The following is a 21,737-nucleotide window of genomic DNA, read 5'->3' as shown; positions in this document are numbered from 1 at the left end:
GTACGCTTTGTATTTCAGTGACGAGATACTTTTTCAACAAGGCTCCATTGTGATAAGAGTAAATAAGACTTCAACAAACAGAAATGTAAACAACAAACTTGTTATTGAAAGGCTGTTTTTTGTGGTTTCTTTGGGAATTATATAAAACTCTTAATTTTATTTCCAAATATGAGTATAATTTCGTACTTAAAGGCTAAAAATAATTGGAATTTGGTTAGAATGTGAACTTTTAAGTAATTTTATGGCCAATCAATTAACTTAAGTTATTCAATTGTCAGTTTTCTTTGGAAAAATTTGTATTCTCAGCATTCCATTTTTGTTAAATTCATAAATCAGTGAATCCTTATCATACATCTGCAAATTGACTGGATATGTCCTTTTCGAGAACTTCCTTGCAACAATCGAGTTATCATCCGGTGCACACTTTCTTGTATTTACTATAATTGAATCATCTGAAAGTTCAACAGTCACTTCCTCCCGTTTAAAGCGTTGAACATCCAGATTTATTTCAAAACAACTATTCGGCATTTTAATGGTGGTCAAGTTGAAAAATAATAATAAAAAAAATACAGTCTTACACCTATGAACACAGAAACGAAAGTAAATCAGTGAGAAAGAAGAAGAGAAAAATTGGAGTGGCTTTTTTGTTGTTGCTTCTTTTATTTGTGAATCTCCATACAGACACATTAAATGCATGCTAGGCACATGTGTGTACAACAAGTCCAAACCAATACAATCTCAATAAGAGGAGATCTTTCGAGAGAGAATTAGAACAGAAGAGAACATTAAATGCATTAAAGTTTATGCACGTGTATGATGTAAATCTCATTTTATTTGGTTGGATGTCTATTAATACACATTGACAAGATATTTAAGAGAGCTTTTTGAGATTACTTTTAATGCGGAAATTAAGAGCCTTTTATTATAATAATGATAATCTTCTTTTATGTCGATGAAGTATGCTGTTGATTGAATAATGTGATATTAACATTGAGAATGAATTGCTTTTAGCGATGACAGTAAATTGATATCATAAATCGATTGGTAACGATCATTTTGAATTTGAATTGACTGATAAAAATCTAACGGCTTTCAAAAATTCAAATTTATCTGTCAAATATGGCTTCTTTGATGTTTGTAAACAAAAAACAAATTCATTAATTATTCATTCAAAACAACCTCGAAATGGACACAAATGTTAATAAAATTAGAGTCAATTAAATCCTTTCATCATCTAAATTATTCAAACAAGCATTACCTTCCAAATTATACTTAATTCCAAGCAATTAATTTTCCTTGTACTTACTTGCTTAATTTGGATCATAAAATTCAAATTAAAAATGTTCGTTAAATTGCTCATGCTTTCTTTAATGATTTCATGACATTGATAATTTGCGATGTGACTATTTATAGAGCCTTTTTAGATAGTCAATAACTTTCTTTTTAGTTCCATCATACATAAAACTTAGACACGAAAGCAACTATCGTGATTCACGGTCTCTGTTTTTAATGCATTTTTGATTGGTAAAGGTGCTAAATAAAACACTGTTTGGTTGGCTGGGAAATTAAGTTCTAGTTTAAATAATTAGCTCTGTACCATCAAGTCATTCCAGTATCAAATTGGCTGGAAGTTCAAAAATATTTTTAAAGCGTTGCTTTCAACAACTTCAAATTTTTAGCCACCGTTAAAAATTTCAAATTCTAAAAATCCGTTAAATGATAAAACTGATTTGGAGGTAAAATCGCTACTTTTGTAATTTTTTATTTATATTTTGATGGAAAGACTCGAACAATGAAATACGATGTTTGCCTTAATTTCCATACAACATGCGTAGAATAATTTAGTAGTACCTATATTTAGATTGTAGATAATAAAAAAGCCGCTGAAATGTAAAGGATCCTATTGTTGATTACAATATTTCTTGTGACGTCATTCCATCGATAGTCAAAAAAGTGTTGTATTTTTAGAATTAGAATGTGCTTTCGATTACACGTTCTTTCCTTTTTACTTTTTTATTATTAATATTAATATATATAAGTGAATCAACAAACTATATCGTGCGCTTATGTTCTTTACGTGCTAGATAGAATTTAAGTAATAGGTAAAAGGAATAACAACAAATATTGCGAGGAAGAGATTTTCGCATACTAGAAAAAATTGTTTTTTTTTTTTTTTTTTGTTTTCGTTTCCCTTTTTTTGCTGCTGGCTGCGTTACATAATAGTCGATGGCAATGTTAGTTAAAAATTTGATTTTTTTGATTACATTGAACATTATAATTAAAAATGGAATTAGAATCATAAATAGATGTAAAGATAAAAATGCTACACATCTACAAGCTATTTCCATTCGTCCTCATAATAAAAATTTTCGTTGATGCTTTTTCCTTTTTTTTTTATTTTGTAAGATGTGAGGTAGATTCTCAATATATATGCTCAAAATGTGATCGAATTTTTAAAAAATCGTGTTCATGTTCTTAGACACTAAATAACGCGAACAATGAATTATTTAAAAAACAGAAACGCATTGTGTGATAAAATGTGATAACAAGCTTCCCAATGTGTCTCCTTTTCAACATTTAATTTCTCACCTCGCATTAATATCTTTCCAACAAGAATATCATTTGAGAAAAAAAAACTTTTTTTGTTTGCAACGCTTAATGAATAATTAACTTCCTTTTTGGACCGATTCTACTAAATTGATATATTATCCCGAGAGACAAAATTGAAGAAAGCTTTGCTATGGAGCTTTTAAGGCGCCGTTACAAAATTTTAAAGAGTCTCTAAAGCTCCTTTGCACACTTTGAAGCTTTTAAGGCGCCGATAGTGAGCTTTTGAAGCGCCGCTACAAATATAATAAGGCTCCGCTACAAATATTACACGTATTTGTAGCGATTCCTTAAAAATTTCGTAGCAACGCTTTAAATACTTTGAAGTGGCGCATTAAAACCCTTGAAGTGCCGCCTTAAAAGCTCCACAGCAAATCCTCCTTCATTTGCATCCCTCAGGTATCTGTCTAATCTGATTCAAGATTCAAAATCAATCTTGCTATATATTAAAAAGTTTTAATCCTGCGATTTACAAATTCACAATAAAAACTATCACAGGATTAAGGATAACTAGTCGAATCTAGAATAACCGGTCCATAATTGTTTATGTCTAAATCTATAATAGTATTCGTAAATGAATTCTAAATGACTCAAATTACTAGGAATGCTCGTCTGTGCGTGCGTGAATGTGCTAAAGTGCTGTCTAATCGGCTATGACGATTAGACAGCATCACATCATTCATCTTCTTCATCACTGGGTATTGAGTGTGATCGCTTCATAATTGAATTTGCACGATTTGATAGCAAGCTCATTAAGAATGATGGCTTCTCTGTTGTTGTTATTTCAACTTTACGCTCTTCGCCAGCCACTTGAGGCTTTGGTGCTTCCAACTGCAATATACCATCCTTTGATAATGTTGACGTTACTAATGACATGTCGTATTCGTATGGCAAATTGAATTTTCTCACGAAATGCCTTTCAACAGCACCGTGATTGTCATCACGTGAATCATGTTTGCACTCAACAATAACGGTATGGTCGATAGTCTTTACACTTATTTCTTTTGGATCAAATAAGTGTACATCAACAAATGCTGTAAATCCTTTTGCATCAAAACGATGAATTTTTGGCTCCGAATCGATGACATTTGATGGAACTGACCAGGAACGGGCACGAGGTACCATTCCAAAACTCGTTTTTACTTCTAAAAAATAATAAAAGAAAAAATATTTTTGTTTGAAAATATTTTTCATGGAATAAATATGGCGATGGATGTTCCACTTTTCACTTTTCACAGATAAGAGATACAAAATGAACATGATAATGCATACCGTGATCAAAAGGCGTTTCAAATATATTACATCCATAAGGTAGATAAGCCATTATGTACTTCATTCACTTAAAATGACAATTTTTTAAGTCACAAAAAGTATATCCACTCACAAAATATTTTATATATTGACTTTTTTCTTCTCCAAGTTATCACTTCCAATGAAAATGTTAGACTGAAAAATTTTCTTCTACTCTTTGTGTCCTATATAAAAAAATTTTTTCTCCTCGGCTTGTACTAGAATATTGAAGGATATATACATTGCGTGACTACATTTTCATTTTTACGGTTTGATGTTTTTTGTTGCTGTACTTGTAGTAATATGCGTATGACGCGTTACTTTTGCCTGTTAAATTCTTTAAAAACTGCGCATTTTTACAACGAAACTGACCATTCCCACTAGACGAGTAAGGAATATACTTGAATATTCTACGATATTACAGTATACGCGTGTTACATCCCCAACCCAATTTTCATAATCATCACAAAAACAAACAATTTTGCACACACGTTTTTGAATCGATTTTTTTTATATTCCGGATTCTTCTTCTTATGCCTTAATATGTTGTTTTTGTTTTTTCTTTATCTCGTACAAACAACTCTCACGCTGTAGAGTCTGGAATTCAACAAAAATTAGTCATAGTAGTCTTTGCCTTAAAACATTTTTTTGTTTTGCTTTTTTGGTCTATTACTTCGATTGTTTTGCTTTTGTTGAGCTTTTTCAACCAATACATACATACATAAACATAAACAGCAACTAATGGAAAGTAAGAAGAAAGCTCTCAAAGTTATTTGAAAAATTCGTCACTTCCATAAAGTCTTTTTGTTTATGTTTTTAATATTACAACCCTTTTTTTATTCGCCAAATGTTATTTGCACACAATCAAAAAGCATGTATTGAGCTACACATGCCATAGATACGATAAAATTCATCAAGTTGTGTATGTCTGCTGTGTTTTATTTTGTTTTGTTTACCGGCACGTTTCATAACGGAATATGATTCTGGAAGGAAATTGACCTAACGCAGTCATATTTTTAGATACGCAATAGATTTTAAGGCAGTTGTGGGCAAACTTGCGTGCTGTGTCACACTAGTCTGATGGAAATTCGGAAGTGTCATGAATAGCTGTTGTGTGGTTTTGGTCGAGATTTACCACCAAAGTGGGACAGTTGCACACCGAGTCTGTGTTGGACAACCTGTGTGCCGCAGCACATTAATGCAACGGAAATGCCATTAGGCACAGCACACTAGTGTCGCCAAAACTGCCATGAATCGGCATTGTTCGGTTCTGGTCGAGGCTTGTCATCAAGTTTGCCGCTAAATATAAAAGCATATCCAACATTGTTTTAAGTAGTTGAAAATGCCTATGTACTGGCTTTATTTTTCACACAAAACGCTCTACATTTATTGTTAATAATTTTTTAAATCGATTAAGAAATGCAAAAAAAAAATTCATAAAATTAATATCATAATGATGTGTAAGTAAGTTATTCCTTTTTAAGAGAGGTAGAATATCTAAACATTTTAAAATTTCTTAATGCTTAAGTAGTTTCTGTTATTAATATGAGGTTTTGTGCATCAGTCTGAGATTTTAAGTTTTAAGTTTTTCATGTGCCACGACATTTTTTTACTTTCCATTCGAGGATTCGCCTTCTTCTTTTGGTTGATCATCTATGTGCTTCTTGTTATGTTTAACGCTCAAGTGAGCTGGAGCATTTGTATGTGTGATGGGAATGTGACGTTCACTGCCACCTTCAATTGCTGGTGGAGGTGCTTTAATGGTAAGAACTCCATCAGATGACAAAGTTGAGTGAACCAAGTTCATGTCATATTCTTTGGGCAATACATATTTGCGGACGAAATGGCGTTGAACTGAGCCATGACCATCTTCACGTTCTTCATGCTTTCCTTCAATTGTGACTGTATGATCGACAGTCTTGACAGTAATTTCGCTTGGTGCAAAGTGATGAACATCAACACATGCTTGGAAGCCATCCTTGCCGAAATGCAAGTTCTTTTGATCTTTGGCGAGTTCACCGACAGCTTCACGAGCTAATTGCCATGGGCGACGATATCCAGTCATCAAATGATGATTGCCTTGACGTGGAAGAATACGATGTGACGAAAAGTCATGAGGCATAATTCCCATACCGAATCTTGGTTCCATTCCTGTTATTTTTAGATAAAAAATTCATTAGTTTCATTGATTAAATAGCTAAGGGATGTAAGTGTTATTGATTATATCCACATCGTTAACCTAATCACTAGTTGTATACAAATTTTTGTATAGCAATAACTTAATTTTAATATCCTAAATAGTTAGAATCTAAAATGTAGCAATTAGAAATGTTTTGATTTATAAATAAAGCTCAATTGACTACGTGCGAAGCCGCGTTCACTTTATGGCAGATCCGGTGTGAATATAAAACAAAAGAATAATTATATACCGGCTATTGCAATGGCGTATTTTTGCAATAAAAATGAAAAAATGATTTTTCATTAAATTAAATTCCTTACCATGATGGAAAAATGGATCTTCAAAGATGTCAAAAGCTTGGAAAGGATTTAATGCCATTGTTAATACTTAATTTGTGCTTTTTATATGTTAATTAGACTTCTAAACTATTTGTGATTTCAAATAACCGCTAATCGATGTTCTTACTTTGAAAGATACTTAATGAATGATAAAATCTACTACAATTTCGCGTTTATTTATATAGTTTTCTGAAATTAAGTAATAGAATCGAATATTCTTGATTTCGAATTTTCCACAACCGTTGAGAATTACTTTAATCTTGTACAATTTTTAAGAATTTTCTTTTTTGAATTTGTCGATGTGCAGCATGAAGGAACGCAACTTTAGGTATTTTGAACAAATGTAGACAGACAAATATAGTAGAGTAGTACTTGGGATTTTCGTTGACAATAGCAGTTTATTGAGTGAGGGCTTGCTGTGTCACCAAACTCATACCTTCCTAGATCTCCAGTTGGTCTACAACATCAACTAAAACCTACTCCTACATGAGTGTAATAATCCGAATAAGTCCTTTGATGGTATTAATGCCTATAGACTTCAAAGGAAGTTTGTGAGCTTCATTTACAGTACATTTGATTTAAAAAAGCAGCATGCGAGAAAATACTCATACTGAGAAGGGGAATTAGGTCTGAGGATTGAATAACATGTTTTAGGGACTGTACGTAAATTACGACTTGTTCTACTGAATTTTTTTTTTTTGGAAATATACTTATGATAGATATATACTTAAACTGCATGCTGTGTACGGTTTTATTCGTGGCTTACCACCAAGGTGTGCCGTGACCATAGTGTACCATGGTGTACTTAGTCATAGTAGACATAGTGGACGAACCCAAAGCACTTTGTCAGCGACTTCAAACTCCAAGATTGACTCCAAAGACCCCACTGCCGTAGTTCAATACCAATATCCATTATTCATCCAAAAATGTCTCTGTTTGATACAAAAACTCCTCCCTACAGGTATTTAATGCCTCGAGTCATTACAAATGACACCCATATGTACTCATACATTAAAATCGAAAGTCCACACGTGCTTCAACAGTTGAACAATTTGTCTGATATGAACACCTACATGCTAATTTGCATAGACCTTTTCTTGAAGAGTCATTCACAATGATCAACGACGTTGAGATTTAACAGTGATTTTTCATGCAAAAGAAAATTGTCTCGATCTCTCAATGGAATTGAATGTAAAACACCGGAAATGGATCTAGAAAGCAGTTGGAGATTTATGAATGAGAATAAGTTCCGTAGTGCAACAGAAAAAGCATAAAAAAACCCGAAGATTACTTGACATTGTACGCATGTCCGATGCTCTCCTAAAATACGAATGAAAATTGTAACTTCATCGTTCAGAATCAGAGTATTCAGTCATTAAAAGCTTTGCAAGGTAACAAGTTGTCTCTGAATTCAGTTCGGAATATCATACAGTTGAAGTAGGAAGGAAAGAAAAGAATAAAAATAACAAAAATTTTGAGTGTTTAACTTGTTGGTTCAATTATACGAAAAAAAACACAAGAAAAACGGAATTAATTGATAATTATTGAAGATTTTCAATTGAGATTAAGATATTGGAAGTGCTTAAATATTTCCAATTATAAAGGATTACGATAAGTCTGAGACAGTTCAGGTAAGACATGAACGAGCCTTGGAAAAGGTATCACAGATATATATATATATATATATTTAAAATTCCAAAATATATCAACCAAAATACACAAAAAAAAATGATTCCCATGAGAGAATCTATACAGGCACAACTCGAAAGCTTACTGAATAAAAATGATAATAAAAGTGTAGCGATTTGACATGCACAGGATTATATCCTAAATCATACAATTTTCTGCTCACTCAAGTCCCTGGATTTTTTATGCTGGCTGGATGGTGTGAAAAAAAAGTGAAATTTCGTTGAACAGAAACAATAAAGCAAAGGCATTACATCTTGAGACATTCAAAAGTATGACTTTTTTTCATCCTTAATATTAAAAAGAGCAGGAAGATGTAAAAGGGAGATGTATTTCACATCTTTATACACAAAAAAGGATACGAGCAGATAATAGAAAGGTTCTTGTGAGGAGGAAAAAATTTGCATCAATATATTTTGGGGGTCTTCGGTTTCAATAATTGTTGATTCGTCAATTTCTGGCTTTCAAAATATTTTTCTTGCAAAATTTTCAATCAGATATTCATTGAAAAAATTCGAATTTGTTAGTTTTGTTGTGAAAAAGTTTAAAATTTCTTAAAAGTTCAATTATTCAAACCTAGGACCCCCTTGATTTTTTGAATATTCTGAATTGGTTACATCTTAACATTCAAGTTTTCATTGAAAAAACTTCAAATAATTAATTTAGACGAGAAAAAATTCAAAAACTACTTTAAAATTCAATTTTTCAAACCTAAGACCCCCATCCACTTTCTCGAAAACAGTGAATATTGAAGTATACATACTCATGCATGTATTTTCCAATTTCTGTAAAATAGAATTGCCTGTAATATAAAATGAGAAGACAAGATAATTATGCTATTCATACCTCTCAACCTTTACAACATAATCCTTATCGAAATTCGTATTCATTTTTGCCATGCCTCTTACAAGAATTGCCCTCTTTATATTAATGTCTTATCGCTCTACATGAGCATATTGATATAGTCACCTAACCATTGGCTTTTTTTTTTAAAATTTGTTGATTATGGAGATTAAATCCGAAATGTAATATTCATTCCCAAAAGCGTTTTGTGGAAAGGAACAAGAGCTTTTTTTATTCATTCACAAGGAACAAAAGCCTGACGAGATGAAATTTACATTAATGCTTTTACAAGTAGGCAGTCGCACCGAGGATAAAAGTGCGAAAAAAAATAATTCTGCATAATTTTAATCTGCCACTTGCTTATTTCAATTACCATAAATCAGTGGGTATTAAGAGTGTATGAAGGATAAAAAGGAAGCAGTTATAATCTACCGTAAAGCATAGACAATTTTGGGAATTGCTTTGGATGAGGATAATTGTTTGACCTTATTCCTTCTTTTTTATTTGATCCTTAAATGGACTGGGATTTGATCTCTTTTTGTTGCCTTCCTTTTGTGGCCTGGATTTAAGAATAAAATTACATAAAACTTGATATAAAGCCAAATAAGACAAACCAAAACTGTCGCAAATGCATTTCATCATGTCTTCTAACTTGGAGCAAAATTCAATTTAATTCTTGTTGATGTTTTTTAAAGGACTTTATAAAGTTGTTCTTTTCCTAATTTAATCTCTTTACTATTGGGTTTGGCTCTAACCTTTCTTAATTAAAATCTGTTCTTTATTTATGAAATGGCAAAAGTTAGAGAAAATTTTCTTTAATTAAATTGGAATTTTGCAAATTTGAAAAGTTATCTTTAAAGTCATTGGGCTGAACGATGAAATTATTGCAATTGTAAAGCTTATATTCAACTCAATGACTTGATCTCTGTCCATATATCGGATACAGATAGTTTATTTTTATTTGATATCTGTAAAATCAATTTTTCTGAAGTTTCTGTCAAATCCAGTGAACTGGATCTAGTCAAAAATGTATAAAATAGTAATTGATGTCGATTTAGTTTAATTAAAACTACTTCCTAAAAGATTAATATATAATTGAGATGTTTATTTATCAGAATTCAAATACAGACTGAAATTTTGTATGAAAAGGGGCTTTCAACTACACACTTTAAATATCATTCAAATCTCAAATGAACGTTAAAAGTAATAAAGCTCAATTTAGCACTTCAACAGCAATATAAATTTACGTCAATTCAAGAGAGCACTAGTGGCTATTTATCTCAGTGCGGTTTTAATTACAAGAACCTTTCACATTTCCTTCGTTACTCCTCAATCAACATTAATTGTTGAAAATAAATTTTTTATACATTTTAATTCAATCTCGTCTCTTAAGGGAGAGATAAGAACAAGCAACACAAAAAATATGTTCATTAAAGAAGCATGAATGAAGAAAAAAAGCTTACCTCGAATGTTATAAGCCATTGTGTGAGCCTGCGGTTAAAAAATTACATAATAATAATAATATGTAAGTGACATTGCGTGCCTTTTTCATCATAACAAACGTTTCTTTATTGCTCTCAACTTGCTCGTATCAGTTAGAAATGAAAAGGCTTCTTCCACGTTCTTTTGAATTTTTAATTCTCTCTCTCATATATGACAATGGGCATGTGACATTCAAAATATGCGTATATTGTGCCTGTTATCTGTTCCTTCTTATACAAACAAATTATTCACAAAAAAAAACATAGGAATGAAAAGAACGAATCGTGTTTAGCATATCGGAATCTTCATTATCAGACAATAACAATAAAATGGAAATAAGAATGAGAAAATTTGTCCACGGAAATTGAAAGCTATTTCCCGGTTGGACTAACAATTTGGAATTTAGGAATCGTTGATAGCTTGTCTGTACGACTGTGTGAGTGTTGAGGCACTCAACTTGAGAGTAAGTTTCGTCCCTGAATCACACTAGACATGCTTATCCGACTGTAATAGTCTTGAGGGTAAATTGCAATCCTGCTTCACACTAGTCATGGCTGTTTGTCTGTGCTAGTCGTAAGGGTTACACTACTGCTTCTCACTTTCCGGATCTGTCCATCTGTGTCAGTCTTAAGGGTAAATTACGCTACTGCATCACACTAGTAGTGTATATCCGACCATGTCAGTCTTGGAGGTTGCGCTATTGTTGTACATCATTCAGTCGGTCGTGTCAGTTCCCCTGTGTCAGTCTTGAGAGTAAACTGCGCTACTGTATCACACTAACCAACTCCATATTCTTCAAAATTGCCTTCTTGCCATTTCCTTGCTTGATATTTTTCAATAAATTCTAAGGCATCATGTGCATGAACTGAATCTAAGCACGAACTTTTCTTTATTTGCAGATAATTGTGTTATATCTACTATTTGAATCATATTGATATCTAGCTAGCCTAGAGCAATCTTCTCTCGGTTTTTAAACGAATAAATTGTGTGCAATTAAAAGTTATACAAAAGGAACATCCTTGCTGCCATTTACAGACGAAAGAATACAATACAGAACGATATAAATTAAAATGGAAGCTGCTAAACAAAAGCGTGTAAATGTTGAAAAGGCACAAAATTTTATGCGCCAGTACCGAGATCCTGAATCTCGTGAGCTAAAAAAATTATCAGCTCATCAATTCATGGATGTTTGGAGCCATTATGATAAGGATGGTAAGTAATGATTTATCTATAGTAATATTTCTTACAATTTGTTATTCATCATATGGTCGGATTTTTTATCATTATACATCACTAAGAATAATAGTGTCATTTCTTTCGAATACTTATATTCTTCGCAAACAATTTGTCAATTCAACAATATGTATGGAAAATAATAGAATGGATGGCATATGTGGTTTGGTCGGAAATATTGGGAAAAGAGTTGTGAATCAGTTTAGGTCTTCGTGTAGATTCTATATAAGAATGAACTTGTTGGATTGGATTGTTGGTCCCGGTTGGTCCAATATAACAGTTAGAAGATGTTATGAGTGTTGTCCTAACTGTGTTTTGCGTGGTTTACCACCAAATTTGTATCTTTTGTTTTGATTTCTCCATTTAAAATTCAATTCCTGACCAATATTGCTTAATCCAGCTCAATTTTGTCTTGATCTAACTGCATCAAACAGTCAAACTAGCGAAGAGTTCGATCCATACTTGAAATATTGTATATTATCAATCTTTGATCCAGATTCTTGTGAATTTGAGATCTAAACTTCTAGAAAACTCAATTTTGAATACGTCAGGATTCAAACAAACGACCTTCAAATTGCCATTTCAAATTCAAATCAATCACTGCACTTAAACGGGATTTACTCTTCTCCGTTATCAACATAAAGCAACTTCAATACAGAATCTTACGAATTGTCTATCTAAAATTCCAATAAAGTAAAGCTTTCAAAAGCTCAAAACAATTTTGTCAAATCCAATCGTTTTTAGATACTCTATATATGCAAGAATACATCCAATCTCTCTTTTTCCACATCCTTTATTCTGTCTTGTTGCTTATTCAAGTCACTTCGTTTTGTTTCTATTTGGTCTTTGAATTTCAAATCAGACGATATTGTCTATTATTTTTCATGCTTCTTTTTTCATCATCATGAAATATCATTTTTATAGTCTGAACATTGATGAAGAAAGAAAAAAGTGTTAAAGGAATGTGGAAATATGGAAATGTGAGAAAAATCAAAAAATGATAAGAGTTATTTACATGGATGTATGTGGATTCATAAATGATAATCAAGGTTCTGCATTTTCAATTTCCTTTTCATATTTTCTCATCTAATGGATGTGCTGAACTTGTATTTCGAATAAATTCTCTGAAATTCGATTAAAATTATTCTTATCTCATTTTGCTGTACGTCCATCAATTTACTGCTGTTTCCTACATATCCAAAATTGTTTTCACAGAAGCAGATGCTCGAAACTGCTCACTTGGGAAACATTACTCGCCACTAATTTCATATTAATGTGAATATATTATTTATTAATAATGGTAAACATCAATTGAGTGAGCTTTTAGTATTTGCTGAGAGTTAAATGCTGAAAGGAATGAAATTCCTCTTTTATATTCCTTTTTAATTTATTTATTCCTTTTTTCTTTCTTTTTATTTTGTATATACTGGTTTTTTATGTTATGAAAGCTTAAGTAGTATAATAAATAAAAGCACTCCCCAGCACTACTCTACGCCTTTGCCTTTTCATCGTCTATAAAATCTCAAAAAAATGCGAATAAAAAAAGAAATCTTTTGTATTTTTTGCTAAAGTTTCTTATATATTTCATTTTATGTAAGGATAGGGAGAGATAAGAAGCATTGAAAAGAATCATCAGGCCTTTTTTGGTGCTTATTTACGCGCATTTTAGGACGAAAAAGATGAAAAATTTAGATTTAAGAACAAATTTAAAGTTCAAAAATTATAACGGTTTTTGGAAATTCAAAAAATTTCGAACTTAACAAAACTCAGAAAATTTTAGTTCAGTTTTAGTAATCATTAAAAATTCATCATAAAAGTTTTAATTATGCTAAAAAACAATAGTTAAATACAGATATAAAGTTTTAATTGTGCATAGCAAACCAAAAACTACTTAAAGTGCAACTCAGCTTCAAAGCAACTCATCTTCTTATTTAAAGATCCAGCCAATCTGCTTAGCAAGGAAGAAAAAAACTTATCAGTATAAAACTCTAAGAACGAAGTATAATAATAAAAAATTATGTGGAAGTAGAGATACATGGAGTGTATGGGAAAATTAAATAATCCAAAAGGATTTTCTTTTTTAATTTCTTTCATCTTTTTTTTTCTCTTTTATTCCCTCTTATGTAAACACACACAACATAATATAATCATTACGGATAAAAAGGAAATGGTTTCATTGAAGGAACAGAACTGGATGGATTTCTTCGAGAATTCGTAGCAAGCGCAAATCCAACAGAAGTGAATTCTGAGGTGAGTCATTTTTTTAATATATTCCATATAAAAATGCGAAAATTTCTTACACGTGTGCCATCATGCATATAAAATATATTTATTTATGTGAACCATTGTGCCAACTTCATCATTCATTGGGTATATGCACATATATAAGAGCAGAAATAATAATAATATCTGTTGGATGGAAAATTTAACGTTTTATTCCCTACCAGATGAGATTTATTGCTAGGTATATAAAAGAGAGCGAAAGGAAGAAAGCAAATAAAAAAAATCAGAAATAACATGGAGGTGGGTCAAGGTAGATAAATGAGAATACCGACCTGCCTCGCATGACCATATGAGGTACTTTTTGCGGTTTTTATATTCGTTTTTTTACTTAGAATAAAAAGCTCCCCAAAAAATTGGAAAAATAAATAAAAATATTCTCGTACCGTGCGTGCAAATTAATTACTTTGTCAGTATTCAAGTATGCATATACGTAGCAACTTTAAGAAATTGGGGGCCAACCTCTCTCTGGCATAAATTTCGTGTCTAATTAACATTACAAAAAGGAACATAAAGAGAAAATTGTAACATAAAATGATGATGAAAAAGAAGGAAATGTAGGAGAAAGAGAATGAAAGAAATAAAAGTAACCGAGCACAACAAAGAATCGTTTATGATAAACTTAGCCTCTGTTCAACTTTAAGTTACAAGTGTATCCACAGACCACAAAGAAGATTTATTCGGATAAATTAATTGAACCATGAAAAAAGGATGTTTTTATTCTATTTAGCATAAAACCATGAAAAAAATGACTTTATAGTTTGATTGGCTGGCTGGTTGGGTGGGTGAGGTGTGAGATCTCAGCAATTAGGCATCGTTGAGAGGTCGGGTTGGAAGCATTAGTTCAGGACTCTAGTTAGTGGTTAATTGTTTGGTTTGCTAACTTAAAACTATTGCTTAATGCTTTAATTAGGGATTTTTCTGTTTTATTTACAAAACTAATTGGAAATTTTCCCCTTGACAACAATTTAAATTTTTTGTGACTGTTAATTTTCAAAAGAAATTTGACCGTTATTTTTTATAATATTTTCGTTGTGAATCCTACTGATTGGATTGATCGCTGGGCAAAAATGCGTTTATGTCCCTCAATCAATAACTCAAAGACTTTCAACATTTTTTATGGAAATCAACAATATAGCCACAAATTTTCTATTGTAGTGATGATCTGATTCTTTACATTTCGAATTAAAAGCTTTATGCTTTTATTGTAAATGAAGCAAGTAAAAGGGAGACAAAAGAATAACAGACATCGATTTATAGAAATGACTATATCATGTTGTGCGAACAAGTTGCTGTTTACATTATAAATATTTTCCCAATCATCGGGTTTTTCCATTCAGGGTAGGCAGCATCTGATGCTGATTGCATGAAAAATTCAAAAAAAGTGTCATAATTGGGTCTCTTCCTCTATTTGTCTTAATGCTTAAATTTGATAAAGATGATGAGAATGGAAGCGGATGAGATACGGAATGAGGTAAACAATGAAGAATACAATACAAAAAAAACTTTTTTTGTTTTTATAAGATAAACAAAAGCCAATAAAAATTTATCATTCCACTTTTATATCCATTTCATGCCACAACAGTTATACAACAACTTTTTTTTTTCCTCATTCATTTATTAATTTTTCATTCATTCAATTTTATTTTTCTTTTCTGTCTTCATTTTCAAGTCTGCCCCTCTGTACAATCCAGTCTAATAATCAATAATAGTTTTGTGAATAAATATTTAATCCAATTTGATTGTTCCTTTTTCTTTTTTTTAACTGTAAGCATTCGACAAATATTTGCCTTTTTATTATTTTTGAATTAAAATCAATTTTAAATGAGTTACACAGACCTAAGAAACATTCGGTTCCATCATGCTTCATTCTCATATTTAATTTGTTTGTTTTTATTGTAAAGCAATCAACTCTCCATCAATTGGTCGTATATTCATGAATTTATTGGTAATGAATTTTTTTTTTTTGATATTCATGAATTCATTTTGGGGCTTCTGAAGTTTTTGTGTTCGTGACATATGACCTGATTAATGTGAATTTGTGGTTTGTTGTTTGTACATTTGAATTTTTAACTTTGTAAATATTGAATTTCCTAATTTTAAACTTGAATTTAGAGTTTTCTGATCTTGAATCTTGAATTTGGAATTTCCAAATTTTTAAACTTGAATTTCAAATTTTCAAATTTCGAATCTTGAATTTCACATTTTCAAATTTTGAATCTTAAGTTTCGAATCTTGAATTTCCAAATTTTGATTCTTAAATTTCAAGTATCCAAATTTCGAATGTTTAATTTCAAATTTTCAAATTTTGAATCTTGAATTTTAAAATTTCCAAATTTTGAATCTTGAATTTTGAATATTACGGCCTTCTCAAAAACTATTAGAAATTGTCGACAATTGTTGAATCCCTAAGTAAATCAACTCCATTCAAATAAAAAAGAAAACAAAAATTAATAAAGTCTGCATGAACAGCATACATATAATCAAATGCCTACTATGCGGTACATAATGTGATAATTTATGTCAGTCAGTAGTTTTTTTCCTCGTTGATTAACTCATTCAGCATTCTAAATTGTAATCATTATTGCTTCAATTTCATGGATTTCATTTAAACATTATAGTCACTGCACAGCAACATTCTAAACATGTATACGAATTTATTTATAGTGTATAAAAATTTAAGGAGCAGGAAAAATGGCTTTTGAATTTCAATGAAAAAGAGGAAATACTATGTACATGTGTTACAAATGTTTTCGTATTGATCATGGTGAGAACATGTCCGTAAAAGGCGTTCAACCGTTATAAAGGACTTTTTATGATTGTTTTATTAAAAAAATATTTTTCCACAACTTTTCGAATTCGAAATAAATTTGATGCTTTTTGACATGAAATTTGCGTAACAAACACAACATAATATTCAAAAAAGATTGTTGTTCAGCATATGGTTCATATAATTTTATTGCTTAAATCAAATCATGCGAATGAAAAATCTAATAAAAATCCAACTAATGAAAGTCAATAACTTTCAGTGGGTTGGGTGGGTTGTGTCAAACAGCTTGCTTGGTTTAGGACTGAATATATTGATGTATTAAAGGGTTTTGAAGTATATTACTGTATGCAGTAAAATGAAATATAATAAAATCTATTGCTTTATGTGTTTGTCGACATTAATTTCTTGGAAATATGGAATTGGGTTAAAGTTTCAATCGTTCTTAAAGGTATTTTAATCTGCATATAAATGGATATAAATGCATTAGGAGTTTTTGTAGGGATTTTTATATTCACGTTGGTCGTTCTGTTGGAATGGGATTCCTGTGGTGGCCGTTCATTGTTATATCATTGGTAGTGCAGTAGTAAGGGGTATACAACAGTTTAATGTGGAAATGAGTCGACTTTTCCATACAAAAACCGTGTCGGGGATAGGACCATCTGATCGGATATCATAGGACGTAGGTTCGAGTCCCATTCGAGATTTGTCACATAATCATGCCCCAAAAATAGCCGTCATTCTACACCCTTGCGGATCTTTAAGTATTTTCGCACCCTGCCATCATCGCGACACCCTACCAACTCAACTATACTGCTCGGGATTGTAAAATTCCCATTCACTGAGTGTAGCTCTCCTACTCTCTCTAGCTTTACATTCTCACATAAAATGGACACAACCTTTTTTGGATCGACCTTTAAAATTTCATGAATTATGAGGTTGTTCACTTATTACGTAACGCATTTAGCTGTCTTCAGTGAGATTTTATGACAATTCAGACAAAATAAAATTAATTTATTGGAAAATTTGTGAAAAATAGCCTAAAATGCAGCCTTTTGCCAACGATCTCCTACGTGCATCGGTAATTTTCGATAATATTTTACTGTCATTTTTCGAAGGTCTTTAGTCATTCTATAAATATTGATAATAGCATGCGCAAACACATTAAACTATCGGTAAAGAATTAATATCTATAATATTCAGTCTAAGAAGCACCAAAACTACATCCACAAAGTCATGAAGAAGCAATTTTTATTTATTTTCATCCATGATAGAGATAAATTAAATTAAACTGGCAACGAAATCAATAATTATATCTTCTATGCTCAGTTGATGCCAATTTGGAAGTCATGTACATGATCGTGTTTCTCAATACATATCTCATGATACTGTTGTTGCATGATTGCTACAAAAAAAAAAAAAATTAAGAGGGAAGACATGAAGTAAGGTAGGGGTAGTATCAGGGGGATAGGTGGGGTCAGGGTGTGTGTCCCGATTTTTGGGAAAAATATTCAATTTGATATGGTTTTTCTTGGGAAAATCCGAAAAACCAGCAAAATTGTTGCGATCCATCCTAAAATCCCCTCCTTAAGTCTAGCTACGTCCCTGATGTAAGGAGAAAATGACATTGGTATAGTTTATTTTTCGAAATAGTCTCACGTTCTTCTTATACAGAATCCATTTTTTCGCAATTTTTACAATCCTTAATTTCAACCAATACGCTCTCTTGTGCTACACACATCAGTGGTACGCAACCGTTTTTTGTCACGGCACAATTTTCAGATGGAAGCCGGCGATAGAATCAGGTTTAGTTGTTACAGTTGATCTGTATGGCCATTGAACTAAGTAAGTGAGCAAGCAGGCACAACTTGGTGTTAAGCCACAAAAGAAACCGAACACGACGTGTGATTCATGACATTTCCAAAAAGATTTTGTGGCACAGTAGTGTGTCGCGATACATAGGTTACTCACCACTGTGCTACATGCTGTTTTACCCCTCATTCTCTTGCCACAATTTTCTTTTATTCATTTAAACCACAACACATATGCTTGATGCAGAGAGTTTTTCTTTATAAGCCATATACTAAATTATGATCTACATGTACAAAAGGATATAAAAAGTATCATTATTCTTATGTATTTCCTGTTCCTTTTTTTTCGTATCTCTTCTTTTTTTGTATTCTTTAAAAAAGAAAAAAAAATCATTGAAGAAGATAAATACATACAGTCTTCTCATTGTCTAAATACAACCGACATAGCATCAAGTTTTTTTTTGTTTCTTGTTCTGTCGATTTATTTTTCTTTGCGGAGGCGCTTTTTTTTATATTTTACAAATTGGCAAATTCTCGTGCCTTCCACAAAAAAAAATGAAAAGAAAGTCTGAAATAACATTCCATTTTAATAAACTTTTTGGTTTTTAGCCAATCTATTTGATCCAAAGTTCTTTTTATTTTATTTTTTAAGCTATAAAAAAATGATGATTTTCAGTTATATCATGAAGAATTGGATGTTTGCAAATTGGGAAAGAGAAATGTTTATTTCTTCAATAAATTATACTTCTAAAGATATAATGTTGATGCAATGACATAAGGGGGTAGATACGAAAATGTATTTTTTTTGCCTCTCTATCTTTCCATTATATCTCTGTAGTCGCACCTTGTGATTCACTGGATGTCTGATTTTTAAAATATGTTGCTTCTAAGGGTTCTCAATGCAGAAAGGAAGACTTCCCGAGCAGTTTTGAGTCTTCCAGAGTAGTCCCGAGCTTTCTCGGGTAGTCTCGTGTCTAATCGGGTAATCTTGTGTCTTCTCGGGTAATCTTGTATTTTTTCGGGTGTTCTCGAATCTTCGGCTAGTCTCGAGTCTTCTCGGCTAGTCTCGAGTCTTCTCAGCTAGTTTCGATTCTCCTCGGCTAGTTTCGTGTCTTCTCGGCTAGCTTCGAGTCTTCTTGGCTAGTTTCGAGTCTTCTCGGCTAGTTTCGAGTCTTCTCGGATAGTTTCGATTCTTCTCGGGTTGTCTCGAGTCTCAATCTCGATTTCAAGAATTTGTCGAAACCTATTCTTCGAGAAACTCGAGTTACTCCATCCAGAAATCTTCAAAAATATAGAATCTTAAAGCAAACTTTAATTTTAAGAATTTTTCCATTCCTTTTATACCCAACAGCACTATCGTCCTCCTCATCTTGTTTACTAAACATTGATATTTGTATCCTTAAAATATATAAAAGGAAAGATCACAAATTCTCATCAACTCCTATCCAATTCATTGTAAAAGAAAATCAGAAGTTGTTACATTTCCCGAGGATATCCAATGATATTATGTAGGCAGTATTTAACCCATAAAAATAAATAAACCACCTCATCAATCTCATCCTTAAATTGAAAATCTGTTATGACCGTTCGATAGTAATTGCCCCATTTGTGATCTAAATATATCCATCGACCAAAAATCCATTAGGGATTTGATTACAAAATCACAAAGGTCATGACTGACTGTATTAAATTGTAAAGGTTTCCAAAAATTCTGCTAAATTACTTCTGATTTTCTACTTCCTAAATCTTTATTCAAAAGAATTTTTCAATTAACAAGATTTTGCTGTATATATCTTAAGGCTTTCTCGTACCAAAAAAAAAAACTGTCATGTCTCTATAAAGTTGACGTATTTCGTACAGCTTGACTCACAAAATTTAGTTACAGAAATTTTCACGAAACATGTACATAATAAATTGCTAAAAGATAAGGCATTTATACATTAGGCTGTCAAAAAAATTTATATTTCTTTAAAAGAAGCGATACAAGTTCAACATTACTTTAAATTTTATGGGTTCTAATTCACAGCGTAGATAAATATCTTTCAATTTTGTATGAGACTCCCTCAAGTAAAAGAGAATCATTTTTTTCTTTACAATTTTTTCAATGACTCTTAGTCTTGCTAGAATGTTTTCGAGCGGTAGTGGAATAATTCAGTAAGTTTCTTCTATTTTTTAAGAAAAAGTTTTTTTATTACAAGACCCTTGTTGAAGATTTAACATAATGATGATGACGACGATGATATCGCTTTGTGTAGTTTTAATCATAGAAAATAGAAAATTTAAGTTTGTTGCACGATTTAAAGAAAAAGTCATGAAATATTCAGATTTATTGCTGATTTTTGGTATATAAAGTTTTCCAGGGTTGCTAGTTTATTGTTTTTGAGAACGATTTTGATGTTAAATGAATTTTTGACAAGCTTTCTGTTTTAACGTTCATTTGAGATTTGAAAAATATTTATTGTTAAAGAACATAGTTGAAAACCCTTTTTCATCTGAAATTTCAGTCAGTTTTTGAAATTCGAAAGTTTCAAATTTTTGTTTTCAAACATTCTTTTAGCAAATTTTATTCTTTTAAGCACAGAATAGAGTCAAATAACTGACTTTTTGATAGTTAACAGTTCAGAGCAATGAATAAACACAAGAATAACTTGCAGAACAAATAGAAAGTACTTAAATTAACAATTTATGAAAATTCTTTTGTTGTGAAATGAGAAATTTACAAAATAATTTAAGAAACCATAGTAAAACTATTATGAATCGAGAATAGCAAGTTGAAACTCTGGAACATAAGCTAAGGAAAGAAATGAACAGCAAACACAGTAAATACAATTTAAAATCAACTCGAATTTCATACGGAGTCAAACCAAATAGACTTTTTCAAACATAATCCGTGTCGAATTCGAGCTTTGTATTGTAAGTAGTCAGACAACACGTTCGTGTATCTAACCATCAAGATACATCATCAAATAACATCCATAGTCAAGCATGATAAATAAATATCTAAGATCTGTTTTAATAAAGACATCTGGCTTAGCAACTCTGACTATTCCATGAAATTCAGCACTTTTGCATTATTAAACCTCATCTGCTACATCTCTTCCGTTCGAACTCAAAATAATGCAATGACTGAAACTGTTATACGGTGTGAATGTGTCAATATTGGATAAAATTTACCTCGTCTACTATCACTTTTTATTATTAGAATTACGTTTCAGTATAGC

General features: G+C 31.5%; 3 protein-coding genes across 3 annotated transcripts in view; 1 reads left to right on the top strand and 2 right to left on the bottom strand.

Moving 5' to 3' along the window:
• Positions 1-1,956: 1,956 nt before the first annotated feature.
• On the bottom strand, positions 1,957-4,514 carry LOC139092196 (heat shock protein 27-like). The gene is made up of 2 exons (XM_070642523.1): positions 3,880-4,514; positions 1,957-3,752 (listed from the first exon to the last, which is right to left on the bottom strand). The coding sequence occupies exons 1-2, from the start codon at positions 3,941-3,943 to the stop codon at positions 3,283-3,285; spliced, it is 534 nt and encodes a 177-aa protein (XP_070498624.1). The 5' UTR covers positions 3,944-4,514; the 3' UTR covers positions 1,957-3,282.
• Positions 4,515-5,220: 706 nt separating this feature from the next.
• On the bottom strand, positions 5,221-6,549 carry LOC139092195 (heat shock protein 23-like). Its single transcript, XM_070642522.1, has 2 exons — positions 6,397-6,549; positions 5,221-6,048 (listed from the first exon to the last, which is right to left on the bottom strand). The coding sequence occupies exons 1-2, from the start codon at positions 6,452-6,454 to the stop codon at positions 5,507-5,509; spliced, it is 600 nt and encodes a 199-aa protein (XP_070498623.1). The 5' UTR covers positions 6,455-6,549; the 3' UTR covers positions 5,221-5,506.
• Positions 6,550-7,807: 1,258 nt separating this feature from the next.
• The window catches only part of Cbp53E (Calbindin 53E), a 30,499-nt gene continuing 16,569 nt past the window's right edge, over positions 7,808-21,737 (top strand). The window contains exons 1-3 of the mRNA XM_070642439.1: positions 7,808-8,045; positions 11,325-11,637; positions 13,823-13,908. Coding sequence (XP_070498540.1) covers positions 11,496-11,637; positions 13,823-13,908 — 228 coding nt within the window. The 5' untranslated portion in view covers positions 7,808-8,045; positions 11,325-11,495. The remainder of the gene's footprint in view (positions 8,046-11,324; positions 11,638-13,822; positions 13,909-21,737) is intronic.

The sequence above is a fragment of the Chironomus tepperi genome, unplaced genomic scaffold (genome assembly GCF_022539635.2).
Source record: "Chironomus tepperi strain 1889 unplaced genomic scaffold, CSIRO-AGI_Ctep_v1 contig_298, whole genome shotgun sequence".
In the NCBI taxonomy this organism is placed as follows: domain Eukaryota; kingdom Metazoa; phylum Arthropoda; class Insecta; order Diptera; family Chironomidae; genus Chironomus; species Chironomus tepperi.
The sequence above is the reverse complement of the archived record's forward strand: the minus strand, read 5'-3'. Positions and strand labels throughout refer to the sequence as shown.